This window comes from Chlamydomonas reinhardtii, chromosome 3 (genome assembly GCF_000002595.2).
Source record: "Chlamydomonas reinhardtii strain CC-503 cw92 mt+ chromosome 3, whole genome shotgun sequence".
NCBI classification, from domain to species: Eukaryota; Viridiplantae; Chlorophyta; class Chlorophyceae; order Chlamydomonadales; family Chlamydomonadaceae; genus Chlamydomonas; species Chlamydomonas reinhardtii.
In genome coordinates, this window is record NC_057006.1 from 83,579 (window position 1) to 98,364 (window position 14,786).

At 62.0% G+C, this 14,786-nt stretch overlaps 4 protein-coding genes across 5 annotated transcripts; 3 read left to right on the top strand and 1 right to left on the bottom strand.

Annotated features, from left to right (window-relative positions):
- The first annotated feature begins 47 nt into the window (after positions 1–47).
- CHLRE_03g143847v5 (uncharacterized protein) lies at positions 48–2,511 on the top strand. Of its 2 annotated transcripts, none has more exons than XM_043060356.1 (3): positions 48–473; positions 612–704; positions 950–2,511. In XM_043060356.1, the coding sequence occupies exons 2-3, from the start codon at positions 653–655 to the stop codon at positions 1,498–1,500; spliced, it is 603 nt and encodes a 200-aa protein (XP_042925485.1). In that variant the 5' UTR covers positions 48–473; positions 612–652; the 3' UTR covers positions 1,501–2,511. The 2 variants fall into 2 exon arrangements, with proteins under 2 accessions (XP_042925485.1, XP_001695759.1); XM_001695707.2 differs by having other exon boundaries at positions 48–155.
- A 276-nt stretch (positions 2,512–2,787) lies between these two features.
- On the top strand, positions 2,788–6,019 carry CHLRE_03g143867v5 (uncharacterized protein). The gene is made up of 6 exons (XM_001695706.2): positions 2,788–3,003; positions 3,136–3,627; positions 3,845–3,937; positions 4,090–4,314; positions 4,466–4,629; positions 4,840–6,019. The coding sequence occupies exons 1-6, from the start codon at positions 2,947–2,949 to the stop codon at positions 5,342–5,344; spliced, it is 1,536 nt and encodes a 511-aa protein (XP_001695758.2). The 5' UTR covers positions 2,788–2,946; the 3' UTR covers positions 5,345–6,019.
- A 2-nt stretch (positions 6,020–6,021) lies between these two features.
- On the bottom strand, positions 6,022–10,688 carry CHLRE_03g143887v5 (uncharacterized protein). The gene is made up of 8 exons (XM_043060357.1): positions 10,063–10,688; positions 9,743–9,815; positions 9,343–9,521; positions 8,891–8,978; positions 8,576–8,706; positions 8,230–8,425; positions 7,274–7,835; positions 6,022–7,056 (listed from the first exon to the last, which is right to left on the bottom strand). Exons 1-8 carry the CDS (start codon positions 10,447–10,449, stop codon positions 6,885–6,887), a joined length of 1,788 nt encoding a protein of 595 aa, XP_042925486.1. The 5' UTR covers positions 10,450–10,688; the 3' UTR covers positions 6,022–6,884.
- A 109-nt stretch (positions 10,689–10,797) lies between these two features.
- Positions 10,798–14,696, top strand: CHLRE_03g143907v5 (uncharacterized protein). Its single transcript, XM_043060358.1, has 8 exons — positions 10,798–11,103; positions 11,346–11,687; positions 11,893–12,037; positions 12,274–12,364; positions 12,541–12,643; positions 12,972–13,196; positions 13,361–13,846; positions 14,102–14,696. Exons 1-8 carry the CDS (start codon positions 11,047–11,049, stop codon positions 14,240–14,242), a joined length of 1,590 nt encoding a protein of 529 aa, XP_042925487.1. The 5' UTR covers positions 10,798–11,046; the 3' UTR covers positions 14,243–14,696.
- Positions 14,697–14,786: the final 90 nt, after the last annotated feature.

The following is a 14,786-nucleotide window of genomic DNA, read 5'->3' on the forward strand; positions in this document are numbered from 1 at the left end:
GCGTTTGAACAAGGAAACAAGTTACAGACACAGTCAGTAACAATCTTACGGTGCGAGCTGGCTAAGACGATAATCGGCCCAGTCCGCAAGGGAGACGCAAGCGACGACTCCGCGGATGCGCGGCCTTCGCGCAGGCTTTGCACTTGCTCTGACAGGTAGGTGATCATCATGCTTTGGGTGGGGTTCATTCTTTTGGGCTGGTCCGGGGTTAGGTAAGCTGTGAGAGCACGCCACGTCCACGCAGGGGGTCACTTCCCCGGCGCTGGCGCACACTCCGCAACTTGCGGACGCCTTGCCCCACGCTCAACAACTTCTTTAAGAACAGAACAATACATTCCTGCGCTTCTGTGAGCTTCGGAAATGATGTCATGTTCTCGCAGCACTTTCGGCCACTACTAGCGCAACCTTACAACGGGCGGGCAGCCGGGCTAGGCTTGGGCGGCTGTTCGGCCCGTAGCTGTGAGGCCGTAGCTGTGAGTGGTGGCTGTGGGCCTTTCGGACGATTCATTCGTATTGAGTTTGGAGCCGCGGGGCCGTGAAAGGGCCGTGGAGCAATCTGAAGATACATGGCAGGAAGGAGTCAATCAACCTTCTGCTCCCTTCGTGTGCAGGCTGGGCTGCTTTCGCACTCCTTGTCCCAAGCCGCACGAAGATGGGGCTGCTGGACGTCGCTAAAGCGCCCATCCTAAACGATGTTGCGACAGGTAAGCACAACGTAGGGACAAAGGCCTCCACGATCTCCACGCCGTTGCACGCTGGATGTACGGATGCTTGAAAAAACGCAGCACGCACAAGCGAACATGACGTTGTAGAGCCGAGGCCAGTGAGCTAGCACAAGCAAAAAGAAAAGCGTGAGCATGAGCAGCGACCGCAACTGCTACGTTACCTTTGACGAGATAACCGCGCGCCAAGCTCCTGTCCGCTAATATTTACGTATGCCCCCTTCCAGATCTCAACGACCCACCTACCTACATCGTGTCTGCGGCGCGTCATGGCCCAATTCCTGAATCGTGGAAGCCACGCATCCGCAACGCCTACCCCTACCTGCAACCGCTGCTGGTGGCTGCAGGGCAGGGCGGCGATCAGCAGCAGAAAGAGGTGGTGGCAATTGTGATGGACGCAGCGACCTCGCTAGCCCGCAGCACGCCGCGTTGGGAGGTGGTGCATGTGCAGACGCATGAGGACGCGGCAGCCGGCAGCCCGGCTGGAGGTGTTAGTGGTGACACGGCGGTGGGCCTGCTGGAGGCTGTGTCCACCACCAAAATGATGCGCTTTAAGGACGACATAATGGTGCGCCTCAGGCTGCAGCAGCAGCAGCAGCAGCAGGACAAGGAGGCGGCCCCCGGATCAGATAGTGGCGTGGTACTCCGGGTGGACGTGCGCAGCGCCAGCCGTGTGGGCAAGGGCGACTTGGGCACCAACGCCGCACGCATCAAGGGGTTCCTGGGCCAGCTGAAAGAGGAGCTGCAGAAGCACGGCATCCAGATCCTGTCTTCGTGATGCTGCAATAGGATACCTGCAAGGCATGTGCAGATGGCATGGCCACAGCCCACAGGGTTTTGCTACGTGTAGCAGGTGCAGGTGCAGGTTTGGGCAGGGCAGGGGCAGGTTTGGGCGGGCAGGGTTTGAGGATGACATGGCCATCCGCCTCATCACCGCGTGCGTGGAGGACGGCACGTCATGGCCAGCTGCTTTGAGCAGGCCGCCCAAGCGGGGCGGCAGGATTGATGGCAGTGGCTGAATTAGCGATGGCGGGTGATGGTGTGTGTGTGTGGGCCGTACCGTATGTAGGTGGTGGAGTCTGGAGGACAGGTTGAGCCTGTCCTCCCCAGCCGTCCGGCCTAGGTCCGTTGACGTAGGGAGCTAGATGGGTTGATCCTGTCTCAGCGCGAGCCCCAATACGGTACACCGTCCTGAGTGGTCGTCTGTCCTGGGCGCAACCTCAACACATTGCTTTGGCGTGTGGGGACGCGGCGTTGGCGAGAGCCACGAATGGCCCTAATACCGTGGGGGCATGTTGCACCCGTAAAGGGCACTGTAGCGTGGCGTTAGGGATATTGGGGCAAAGTGTGCACCACCGCCTGCTTTGTCAAGTACGGCTTGATCAAGACCAGACACAGAGCAAACAAGGAGGTGGCTGCCTTATGGCAGGAAAAGGGCGGCACAGAGCAAAAAATGACTAGGCGAGTACCGGTATGTTGAGGTTGTTTTGGTTGAGAAGCAGGGAAAGCAACAATGTTTGAGCAGTAGACATTGCTGAGTGCGTGGCGTAAACTGCGCGGCGGTATATTTAGGACCACAACACCACAGCTTTGGCGCGGCGTCGTGAACATGGGCGTGACGCACAGCCAGGTAGCTGGAGGTGGGTTGAGCTTGCCTGAAACAATAAGAGCAACAGCGTGAGCGCAGCTATGTCATCGGTGGCGCCTTCCACGTTGCCGGGCTCCCTTGTGTCAGGAAGGCTGCATACCGTGATACACTGCAATGCTGTGCAATGTGACAGGACACGGAACTGTATGTGCAGTTGGACACAGGGGAGGCTGGCTGGACATACACAGGCCTTCCACAGAGGGGGTTGGCCTGCAGAAGGACAAGGGCTTGGACAGGAAAGTGGCGGAGGCAGTGGCAGCCCGAAATCCTATCAAGGCTGCAAGCGCAGCTCAAGCGTGGAAGGTGGCTGGGCCGGCCGGCAGCACGGCAAACGCAGCGACGGCGCTTGGGATGGGGCTGTTGCACAAAGGCACCCGAGCTAGCGGTCTCCTTCCTGGTAACCATAGCGCTAAGGAAGGTTTGTAGTATAATGTATTAAGACCCCTGATAGTGTCTAACGAAATATTTACCTTACCATGTTTCATTTATTTCACTACTTGCCTTAAGTGTGATTGCGTGTTAAATGTTACTGCAGCATATATCCATTGGCTCTGGCGTCTCAATAGGAATAGTGTCATGAACGGGCGTGGCGCGCCATTTCTAGTAGCGGCGTGTGTGCTTCTCCTGCAGTTGGTAAGCAACTGACTATCTGCATGTACCATTAATTCTCTTGCAATTGGGCAAGAACCGGCACAGAATGCAACGGATGCAATCACCACCGCGCGTGATCACCCCACCTTGGCTCCGCTCCCGTGCGACACACAGGGTGCGCTGCACGGCGGATCTCTGCCGCACATTAGCCAATGCAACTTCTGCTTTGAGTGTGAACCTACGCCGCCTAAGGCGTCCACACGCCACCGCACTGTCCTAGACCGCGGCGGGGGACCCAAGTTGGGTGCTGGCGGCGCTGCGGGCGTAGCCGACGGTCTTGTGGGCACACTCACAGACCCCAAGTGGGCCACGGAGCCTGACACCGCCTATGAAGCGGCCGCCATCGCCTCGGGCATCCCGGGCGCGCTGGTGGACCCGCTGTCTGTGCAGCCTGAGATGATTGGCCCACTTGACCACGAGGCCAAGCAGCGGCTGCCCAACTGCACCCGCTGCACCGGCTGCAGCACGGTGCTGACCGACATGCACGCCGCGCCCGTGGTTGCGGAGGGACTTGAGGGACTAGCATTCATGCATGGCAAGGGCGCCACCAACGGCTGGCTGTTCTTCGGGAAGGTGGCAGGCGGCACGCGGCGCTTCATCGTCAAGGTGGGCCGGAGGGGCACTGCGGCAGCCAGCTACAGCGGAAGCAGCAGCAGCCGCGGCAGCAGCAGCCGGCTGAATAGGTGGATGGCGTTGTGGGCTTGATCTTGCAGCATGCATGGCATAAATGATTGTCATATGCTGCTGTGACTGCTACTGCTTTTGGCGCTGCTTGTGAAAGGGTCTCCCCCCACGCCATTGGTGATGTCGTACTTGGTCGTAGGTGTACTGCATGCCGTACTCCAAGGCGCACGGGCGGCCCCAGGAGTGCGCCAACGAGGTGTACACGGAGCGCATGAGGCTTATGATGGCACAGGTGGGCGGAGCCATGGCGGTGGTGTGGTTGTGAGGGAGGGCACTGTGACGCAGGGCCGCCGCGGTACACCTCAAAGGCAAGTGCGCCGCCATACCGCCCTCTGCCGCCATTTCTCGTACACGTTTGCGGCTGATGCGCCTTTCTGCTGTCAGGTGCGCCTCGCGGACGAATGTGGTGCCCCGGGCATCACGCCACGGGTGTGGGTGGCTCCAGTGGAGGCGATCATCCCCAACGGCACCTTCCGCGGCTACCACGTTCGGTGGCACGGGCTTTGGATGGAGGAGGCGCCCGGCATCACGCTGCACGGCCTGCACACCACCCGTGGCGCTGAGAATGCCATGTACGAGCTGTTGACCAAGAAGATGAACAAGACACAGGTGCGGTGCGGTGCATGGACGCACGGGATAGGCACAAATCGGTTGATTTCAGGTCCCCCGATCATCCGCGCATCCCGTGCTTTGCGGGCGTGTTGCGGGTTTGCATTGCCAACGGGGTTTTGGCCCGGTGCACACACGCTTCTGGCTGCAGGTAATCCAGCAGACGGTGCTGGACCTGCTGACTGCCCAGTGCGACCGGCACAGTGAAAACGTGTTCATCACGCCCGCCGGCGACCTTACATTCATTGACAACGACCGCGCATTGGGCGTGGTCACTCGCTGTGGGGGCGACTCCATGCTGCTGCCCGGCAACAGGTGTGCTTATCCGTTCGGCTATGCCCAACGCGCCTTGTTGTGCTGCACAATCCTGTGCGGCAATCAAAGGCCTGGATAGTTGGTGACAGATCCGCGACACTGCACTACACGCCTTTGTGCCCAGTCCACAAGCCTCAACTTCTAACTTCTACTTATTTCCGTATCATGCAAGTTCGCCTCCCAACCTCACCCACCGTCTGCATGCCTCAGGTACCACACGCAGCTCCGCCTGGGCTACTGGGGGCCCACGATGCAGTACTACAAGGCGCACGCCGGCAAGCCCAACTTCTGCACGGGGCCCATTGACATGCGCGTGGTGATGGACTACCGCTGTTACGTGCCGGGCGGCAAGATTGGCGTCGACTACCCTCCCGGGCTTAAGAGCTGCATGGAGGCGCTGGCGCGGCACAAGACGCCGGACATCATGCGGCGCTACGGGTTCAGCAGCCGCAAGCCCGCAGAGATCCTGCTGCGGCGGAGTCGCGACATGCTCACGATGGGCTTTGAGGGCGCGCTGGCGCACAGCCCGCCGCGCTCCGCCGCACGCTACGTGTACGAGGCGCAGCCGCCCTGCTGCGGCATTGTACTGGACATGCGCGGCACGCCCCGCTGCGCCCAGTGCTGGAAGCCCATTATTGAGGCGCAGAAGGACAGCGTTAAAGACAACAGCACCGCGGCCAGGGTCAAGGAGGTGTTGGTCCGGGAAGATGAGTAGTTTGCTAAGTGTTAGAAGTGAAAGAGCAGGTCCTGTGCAAGACGACGGCAGTGGGCTCAACCAGGGTCCCTCAACGCACGAAACACGCATGGCCACGCGCCTTCAGGGACGCAGGAAAGCCTGGTGCAATGCGCACTGTACGCATGCGCTGCGAACTTCGAATGCGGTGTGAAACCCCTCATGCTGGCGCTCGGTGGGCAACCCGCAACCCGAGTGCATCGTGGTAGATATCATACACTGTGTATGTTTGCTGCTTGTGACATAATGTGGGGAAGGCGCACAAGGGCACGTGCACTTGCTTCGCCGCAGCTTGGCATCCGCCCCGCGGCGGTTTGGGATGTTCAAAGGCCGCGGTTAGCCCTTAAGCAGTGCACACAGTATAGACGGGTGAGGGGGCCATGTCCGCGGTGTAAGCGATGAGGCAGGGTGGCAGACTTCGAGGGCACACTCGGTGGGCCTCTCAACATGGACACGCATGCCGATGATATCACCGTCACGGGACCTCAACATGTTCTGGTGCTGGCAGCTGAAATAGCCATTCGCCCATGTGGGCGCACGGAGCATGAGAGGGGGCGATGTGACAAGGGGTGGCCTGGCAGGAGTGATGAGGAAGAAAGTGGCTCTCCCTCTCAAGAGGAGAAGTGGGCTGTGCCGCCACGCCACGTTGGTGCAATGTCTGAGGCCCAAGGTTTCAGAACTACCGTACCTCACGTCCTGGACATAGCCGGGATCGGTTCGTACAGGCACCCCCGCCTATGTGTCCAGCCGCGTTCCGCTGTCAAGCACAAGCACAGCAAGCACAGGACAACCACATACATGATGTGCTATGCTCGCCAGCAAAGACCGCAAACCAGACACTGGCAGGCCTCAACCTGCGCGCCGGCGCCGCTACTTGGGCGGCGCCACGTCACCACGTGGCCTTGTCTGCCCCCTCTGCTACGCCCATGCACGCCTCCACTGCTGGGCCGTGGGCCCAGGCCCTGCGCCGCAGCTACCGCCGCCAGGCCCTGCGCCGTCGCTGCCGCCGCCAGGCCCTGCAACACCGTGCACCACTGCCGCGAAAGTCAATTGTCCATGGACGCGTGAGGCCGCTTCAGCCGATTTGGACCTGCCGCCTACTTGGACTCTTGGAGTGATGGCAAGAGGGCACTAGGTTGGCCTTGCAACATGCAAAACGCTCCATCCACAAACTAATTTGAGGATGCGTGGTGAATGCAAGTCCTTACACGTCCTGCTCAACACGTCTGCCCCTCCCCCGGTCTGCCCACTACTCCCCGGTGATGGGCTGCTTGGCCCCCAACATCACACGACACGCATCGTGGCTCACGCATGCACTCCGCGCCCTTGCCATGCATCGCTCCGTATCATGCACCGCTGCTCCACCACCGCCACCAGTGCGACCGCTGCATCCTATCGTACGCCCACACAGCCGCGTTATCCGACTACCCCGATTTCCCTTACTCCGCCCACATCGTCCGTCCATGAGTAAACCCGCTGTGCCAGCTTCCGCTCGCAGCCATAGCCACGCGCTACAGCCGCTTTAGATGCGGTAGAGGGGCTTGATGCCCAGCAGCTCAAAGCACTTGCGCATGACCACCGCGGTGGCCTCCACCAGCAGCAGGCGGCTGGCCTCCTGCTCGCTGCCCAGCACCTTGCAGTCCACATAGAAGCTGTTGAACTTCTCACTCAGGTCGTACAGATAGTCCGTGATGCTGCCCGGTGAGAATGGGTTTGGCGGGCAAGAGAGGCGGGGAAGGTAATGAGATCAGGTTTACAGGTCAAGAGAATGCTTGAAAGTAGCCTTAACGATGAATGAAGGTTTCCCGCTCACCCCGCCCCATCCCACCTCATATCGCCCTTACCGACTCACCCGTGTCGGTCCTGCCTCAATGCGCACATACCCGTCGCCCACCCCTCCGCCCGCCTCACCGGTTGGGCGCCAGCTCCTCAATGGCGTCCTCCAGCGCCTCGGGCAGTTTGGTCAGGTGCAGCGCCAGCTCCAGCTCCTTGGGGTGCTCCAGCGTCACGGGCGTGGAGGCGGCCAGCGCGTACACGTCCTTGCCGCCCTTGCGCACGATACCCGCAATGCGCGCGTGCGCGTACAGCAGGTACACGGCGGTGTTGCCCTTGAGGTTGAGCATGTCGTCGAAGGAGAACTTGTAGTTGGTGGTGCGGTGGTTCTTCAGGTCCGCGTACTTGACGGCGCCGTAGCCCATGGCGCACGCCGCCTCCTCCACCTCCGCCTCCACGATCTCCTCGCCCGCCTCCTGCCGGCGCTCGCGGATAGTCGCGGCGCAGCGGCTCTTGGCCTCATCCAGCAGCTCCACCAGGCGCACCAGGTCGCCGGAGCGGGTGCGGAAGCGCTTGCCGTCCTCGCCCAGCACCAGGCCGAAGCCCACGTGTGACACCTTGGGCCCGGCGGCCTCCTTGAGCCAGCCCGCCTTCTTGGCCGCACCAAACACCAGCTCAAAGTGCTGAGACTGGCCCACGTCTGTGGGTGTTGAGGGCGCGGGCAGGCCGCATACAGGATCCGATAGTGAGCGAAGGGGCAGCGGCATGCCGCGAGTGCACAACACCGGCAAGCCCCCGGCGACACTCATCACCGGCGCCGCTCGCCCTGCTTCTCCACGACGCGTCGCCCCCGCTCGTTAGTATTATCGCTTGCAACTGTCGCCTCTGCCTTTGCTCCGCTAGTCTGGCTTGGACTGGTTTAGTTTAGGCTGGTACTTACAACCGCCCCCTGACGCGACCCGCGTTGTAACTCCTTGAAACCTTGAAACCAAATCCGGAAAGCTCGTGTGTAGCTACACGTCCAAACACCCTGAACGTCTGCCTGACGGTCGTGCGCCCCACGCCCCGGCGACCTCCGGTCCGCTCTCGCTCACCTGTGACGTAGATGATCCAGTCCGCCTTCTCCTCGTTCAGGCGGTGGTGCAGTGCCGCCATGTCCGTGGAGGCGTAGCCAAAACCACCGTCGCTCTTCTGCACAATCAGCGGCACGGACTGTCCCTCCACGAACACGCACGTGGCGCCGTCGTCAATGGTGGCCACGCCAGTCTCCTTCAGTCCGTCCACGATGCCCTGTTGATGAGCGAGCAGGCCCGCCAGTGCCGCTTAATGCGTGCGAATAACAGGTGGCCAGTACAATTCGTCTACATGCCTTCTGCCACCTGGCGGCTCGCGCCTGTGTGTTCACTTGTCTCGTCTAAACCTCTCTTGTGCTGCTCCCACCTTGAGCATGGGGTTGTAGAAGCTCTCGCCGCGCTCCTGCAGCGTGACGCCCAGGCGGGTGTACAGCGCCTCGAACTCGCGGCGGGAGGCGGCGCAGATGCGCTGCCACGAGGCCAGGCTGGTGGCGTCGCCTGCAGTAGCACGGGGGGCCACACCATGCTGGGCATCACCAGAACCCCCGTTTGGTGGAGGAATTCCGCGCTGGACCAACAAGCGCCTCGCCCCACACTGAATCAGTCACGACATGCTCCTTCCATAGCTCCCGCTGCCGCCATGCCCTTGCCGCCATGCCCCAGCGGTCATGCTGTGTCTCACCGCTCTGCAGGCGGGTCACGGCCTCGCGGGCGCGGGTCTTAAACTCCTCCTCCTCGTCGAACCGCTTCTTGGCAGCGCGGTACAGCTCCTGCGAGTGTCAGAGGACGCCGGCAGGCAGGAGTGATACAGGGTCGGTGCCCGCATACGACTGGCTGGCGGCCTTACACTGCCAGCCCAATGTGCATTCAATATCGGCACTGGCTAGGCTATGGTCTCCATGACTTTGACATGCCCGGTGGCCGAAATCCAAGCCACTTCTCCGTGTCACTCAAGCTCACACAGTGTAGCTCGCTGCTGGTGTTCAAGCCGCCGGCTCAGCTGTCCCCTGTAACCCGCCCCTTGCATCATGTTGCCGCGTCCGATCCCGTGACAGTAATGCCTTTCGCCGCTCCCGCCCTCTCACGCGCCCTGCTCCTGCGGCTCTGCCACCCCTCCCACATCCCCACCCCCACCTGCAGGTCCGCCACGTCCTCGTCCTTGTCCGCGTCCTCGCCACCCGCAGCAACCCGCGCCTTGCGAGTGTCCGCCATGTGCTCAATGAGCATGCCGAACTGGGTGCCCCAGTCGCCCACGTGATTGAGCCGCAGCACGTCAGAGCCGCAGTACTCGAATACGCGGCACAGCGTGTCACCTGGAGCGGCGACACGGCGCAGGTAGGTCGGGAGTGATGAGCTTGTGCGAATGATGGTCCGCAATCCCCATCATTGGCATTTGCTCGCAGAAAGGACAAACCCAGTCCAAACCTCGCTCCTGCCCGTCCCTGGGCTGCCTCGCCCGACCACCATCATCCCCGTAACCTAGCCCAAGGGCCGCCCCCACAGCTGCAGCCCTGCGCTGCCTGCACCTGCTCACCGATGATGGTGGAGCGCAGGTGGCCCACGTGCATCTCCTTGGCCACATTGGGCGAGGAGAAGTCAATCACGACCTGTAAGGGGCAAGGGCAGTGGTATGCACCGGGTCAGCACGCAGGTGGCGGCAGGCCGGGCTGGCGCGCTGAAACTCCGCTTGCCAGTTCATCTCCCTCAGCTCCCCCTTGCATTGGCCAGACATGACGGCGAAATAGGATACGCTTCCGGCTACTGTGCTATTGCGCTGTCATCGAGCAATCCTGGGGAAGCGCTGCTGCACAACCCCGCCGCTGCACGTAGCCATACCACCGCCGTTGCCCCCACCTTCTTGCCCGCGTGGCCCTCCGGCGCGAACTTGGCCAGGCCGTCCGTGAGCATAGAGCCCACGCGGCGAGCCAGAGCGTCCTTGTTTAGGCGGATGTTGATGAAACCCGGCCCGGCCAGGCTGGTCTCCGAAATAAGATCGTTCGCCGGCAGCGCTGCAAGAATCGCGTTCGCGACGTCGCGAGGAGCCTTGGGCGCGTTCTCCGTGCCCTTCAGCTTGCCAAACAGCGCCATCGCGTTGTTGCACTGATAGTCGCCATTCTTAGCGTTGTTGCACGCCGCGACAACCGGCTCAATGCCGGCGTTTGGGTACGCCGTGTTCAGCGCCGACCGGAAGAGGTCGGCGACCTCAGCGCGCACACTGCCATGGTCCTTCGTATGCACCATTGCTGAAGCTGGGGAAGCGACGGCACGCACGAGCGTGGCGGCCCGATGGGTCTGTGCAAGTCTCTGCTGGCGTGGAGCAGCAGAATAGGAAGGTACAGCACTGTGAATTGCAGGGATCGCGAGCCTAAACAGGTGGAATGCACGATTGGCTTGCGCCAGGGGAGTCGTTTTGCGTTTGTGGCTATGAGCAGCAGACTGGAACGGACGAGGGTGGTGCAACATGAGCCCTCTCAGTATATGTCACCCAGCAGTTCAAAGTAGTAAAGCGAGGCGGTGATATGAGTCGGGAAATCAGCGCGGGCCTCGCCGAATGAGACGCGGAGATAGGCACCGGTGAACTGTGCTTTTGTAAAGACTGTTCAACTTAGTATCTGCGGCAGTTAAGAAGTCTACGCTCTGTCGCGACCTGCCCACTGCAGCAGGGGACAAACATAGGGCTTTTCGGAAGGGTGGAGCAAGCGTGCCTCACTCCTAGAATTGCCCATTTGTTGTATATACATTACGACAGACTAGCCTTTCCTGGGCTTAACTGCGAAAACCCCGCCATCTCGCAGCGGTTCTCGAGCCTGTGAGAACCGCTGGAGGGCGCTTGCAGCAATGGTCGACCCTACAAAGAGTCCAGAGCCGGCTGGAGGGGACGGAGCCGATGCACAGGTGCGGGTTTGGGGGACTGGGCACCCCTGTGGGCACCCAGTTGACCCGGGTTGCCTTTCTGGAACCGCTGCCCGTCTGGAAACGTCCGTTCCGCATATCCTCAAATAATCACTGGTTATGTAGCTGAAGCCTTGGGGATGCTGGTGGACAACTGTGCTTGGGCCGGGGGAGGGAGAAGTTCTGGGGGCCGTGCGACTGGCGCATGTACGCAACACCTGTGGTTTGGCATGGTCATTTGACAGGCTACCAAGCGGCGACGAGTGGGCTCCGCCAGCGCCACCCCGGCAACAACGCCCCCGACCAGCCAACTAGGCCCGGGCGGGGCGGTGGCTGGGGGCGCGGCAGTGGACGGCGTGGACTCGCGGCCCGGCGCCGCGGGCCCCGCAGTGGCTGCCGCACCCTCTGGCGCGGTGCCCATCGGCAAGGGCGCCAAAGTGGTGGGCAAGGGCGGCAACCTGGTTCTGCGGCGCGGTGGCGACCGGGGTGGGGGCGGTGGCGGCGAGAAGGCGCGCGGCGGCCGGGGTGCCGGCGCGGATGACGGCGCCGAGTCGGGGTCCATCCTGGTGCAGGGCAAGAACGGAGATGTAAGGCGGGGTGGGGCCTGGTGGGGTGGGGAATGCAGCTGAGGGCGGCGTGTGTTGGCGCACAGAGGGGCTTTCCGTGCAGGCTCAGGCCAGATGTCAGGGAAGAATGGCGCACGTGGCCTGGGCAGTGTGCACGTACGGTGGTGTTGCGCCCACGGCCTGAACTAGCCTGATTGGGCTGGTGGGGCTGCCTGGCTCTGTGCAGGTACGTCTGCCGCTGGACATTGGCACACGGGTGGACTGCAAGTGGCGTGACGGCGCCTTCCACACCGTGCGCGTCATCGAGCGCCGCAACCTGGGCACGCCCAACGACCCGCGCGCCTGGGACTACTACGTCCACTACATCGGATGTGAGCGGGCACGCAGGCGGGCAGAGGCAGGGGCCGTGGATAGGGCGTTGAAGATGGGTGAGCCGATGTACTGCACAGCCGGATACCTGTACTGAGGTCTGCTGCATGCGGCAGGCTGGACACACGGTCACACGATTGCAATGGAGCGTGTGCCGTGGTGCACGGCGCGCACACATGCGCTGCGGCCTGGAACACCTTCTAGTGTGCCCGCACCTCCCTCCCCACTCCGCCCTCAGTCAACCGGCGCATGGACGAGTGGGTGACGCTGCCGCAGCTGGACCTGTCCACAGCCGAGGTGGAGCAACCTCAGGAAGGCCCCGCCGACAAGTGAGCGGTGACGAAGGGGATGCGTATGGGACTTGGCGGTGTCGGGCCAGCTGTTGTGCCCCGCTGTCGAGGGGGTTCTTGCGGTGCACAGCCGCTAGGTGTGAATAGCATGGCACAGGTGGAACTGTCGGCGCTTGACCTAGGCGCTTTGTCCGGCGTCCTTCTCGCGCCCGCAGGAAAGGCCAGAAGAAGAAGCAGGCGGCTGAGGAGCACGACAGCGACAGCGAGCACGCCGACTTCGACCCCAACGCGCTGAGGGAGCACGAGGAGTTCACCAAGGTATGCGTGGGCGTAAATGTGTGGGTGCTGCGGGGCGGGAGGTGGGCCGCGGGGCACAAGGCATAGGGCTACGAGTGCGTGCTTGCATGCAAAGGATGCGGTAGACGATGTGGCAACCGGGTGGCTTGCAGCCGCCACCCTGTGCAGCCCACACGGGGACGTACACGTGCGTAACGTTCCCCCTCCGGGGGACTTGTCGAGTGTATCTCCGTTGCCACAGCATAGGCCACGCTCGCCTCCTCGCTCTTTTGCATTTGGTTCGGTTTAGTTGGGTCTGGTACTAGCTTGGGGAATTAATACCCCCCCCACACACACACACACACTGCAGGTGAAGAACATCGAGACCATCGAGTTGGGCCGGCACCAGATGGACACCTGGTATTTCTCGCCCTTCCCTCCCGAGTACAAGGACTGCAAGAAGCTCTACTTCTGTGAGTTCAGCCTGCACTTCTTCAAGCGGCGCACCCAGATGCTGCGGCACATGAAGAAGTGCACCATGCGCCACCCGCCCGGTAACGAGATTTACCGCAACAACAGCGTGTGCATGTTCGAGGTACGCCGGGTGGAGAGCGTGGAATACGGCCCGCGTCCCCTTGCACCACGTGGGGATCGCACCGACGCCATGCAGCCGCTTCGCCCGCGCCCCACGCCCCCATCTGCTCACCCCCGCACCCCAACCCCCGCCCGCCACCATGGCCCTCCCCTCTCTTACGTCAGGTGGACGGCAAGAAGGAGAAGGCGTTCTGCCAGAACCTGTGCTACCTGGCCAAGCTGTTCCTGGACCACAAGACGCTCTACTACGACGTGGACTTGTTCCTGTTCTACATCCTGTGCGAGATCGACGAGCGCGGTGCGCACATCGTGGGCTACTTCAGCAAGGAGAAGTGCAGCGAGGAGGGCTACAACCTCGCCTGCATCCTCACGCTGCCCGCCTACCAGCGCAAGGGCTACGGCAAATTCCTCATCTCCATGAGCTACGAGCTGTCCAAGCTGGAGGGCAAGGTGGGCACGCCCGAGCGCCCGCTGTCCGACCTGGGCCGCGTGTCGTACCACGGCTACTGGACACGCGAGCTGCTGGCCATTCTGAAGGACACGGAGGGCTCCATCAGCATCAAGGAGCTCAGCGAGATGACGGCCATCAAGCCAGACGACATCATCAACACGTTCCAGACATTGGGGCTTATCCAATACCAGAAAGGCCAGGTGCGCGGGTGCCTGCGTGTGTGCATGGTCAGGCGCAGCAGGGGTGGGGAAACACGGCCCCACTGCTTCGATCGCTACTGATTCGCCGGTGGCGGTGATGTGCCAACACAGCCTGTCGCTTTATGTCGTCTGCTGGGGCTCCGTCACCGCTGGCCTTCCCCATGACCTCCAATCCTGCCCCTTCCTGTCCAATGCCCCGCCACCCTGCCTCACCCTGTCCCATCGCACACCCTGCCTCACACACGCCACCGACAGCACGTCATCTGTGCCGCGCCCAAGCTGATCGAGAAGCACCTCAAGGCGGCGGGCGGGCCGGGCCTGGTGGTGGACGCCAGCAAGATCGTGTGGACGCCCTACAACGCCGAGCGCGACTACGCCGACTTCGGCCGCCGCTGATGCGACTGAGCAGCAGCAGGGCCGATGCGGAGGAGCAGCGCAGAGTGCTAGGGGCTGTGGCAATGTGTGGTTAAGGCGGATGGTGGACATGAATGCTGCAGAAAGGTGGGAGGCTCCTGCGGGCTACGGCAGAGGTGCGCGCACACAGGGAGGCTGGGCTTGGTGTACAGGGCCACTTGAGTGCGTGATGCGGCGACTGGTTAGGCGGCGCGGCGTGAGCGTGCTACTGGGATCGAGAGCATAATGTACTAGGCGAAGTGGTAGGTGTCAAGAACGGAATGACTAGGTTCAGGACCTCCTCCGGGCTGGCGGCTCAGGGGCGGAGGCACTTAAGAGTTGGGGCGTGGGGATGCCCCACGATGGTGGCTGGCCGGCTCGGCATCGCTGAATACGCAATTGCAGATCTGCTCAAGACAGCGCTACTTATTTTATTTGTATGTAAAGCCAACAAACTATTATTCCCTGCCGCTCGCTCGGCTTCGCTTGCGCGCAAAGCCGCTGCCGGGTAGTGCTCAACCCATTACGATCACCGGCTAATATTGGC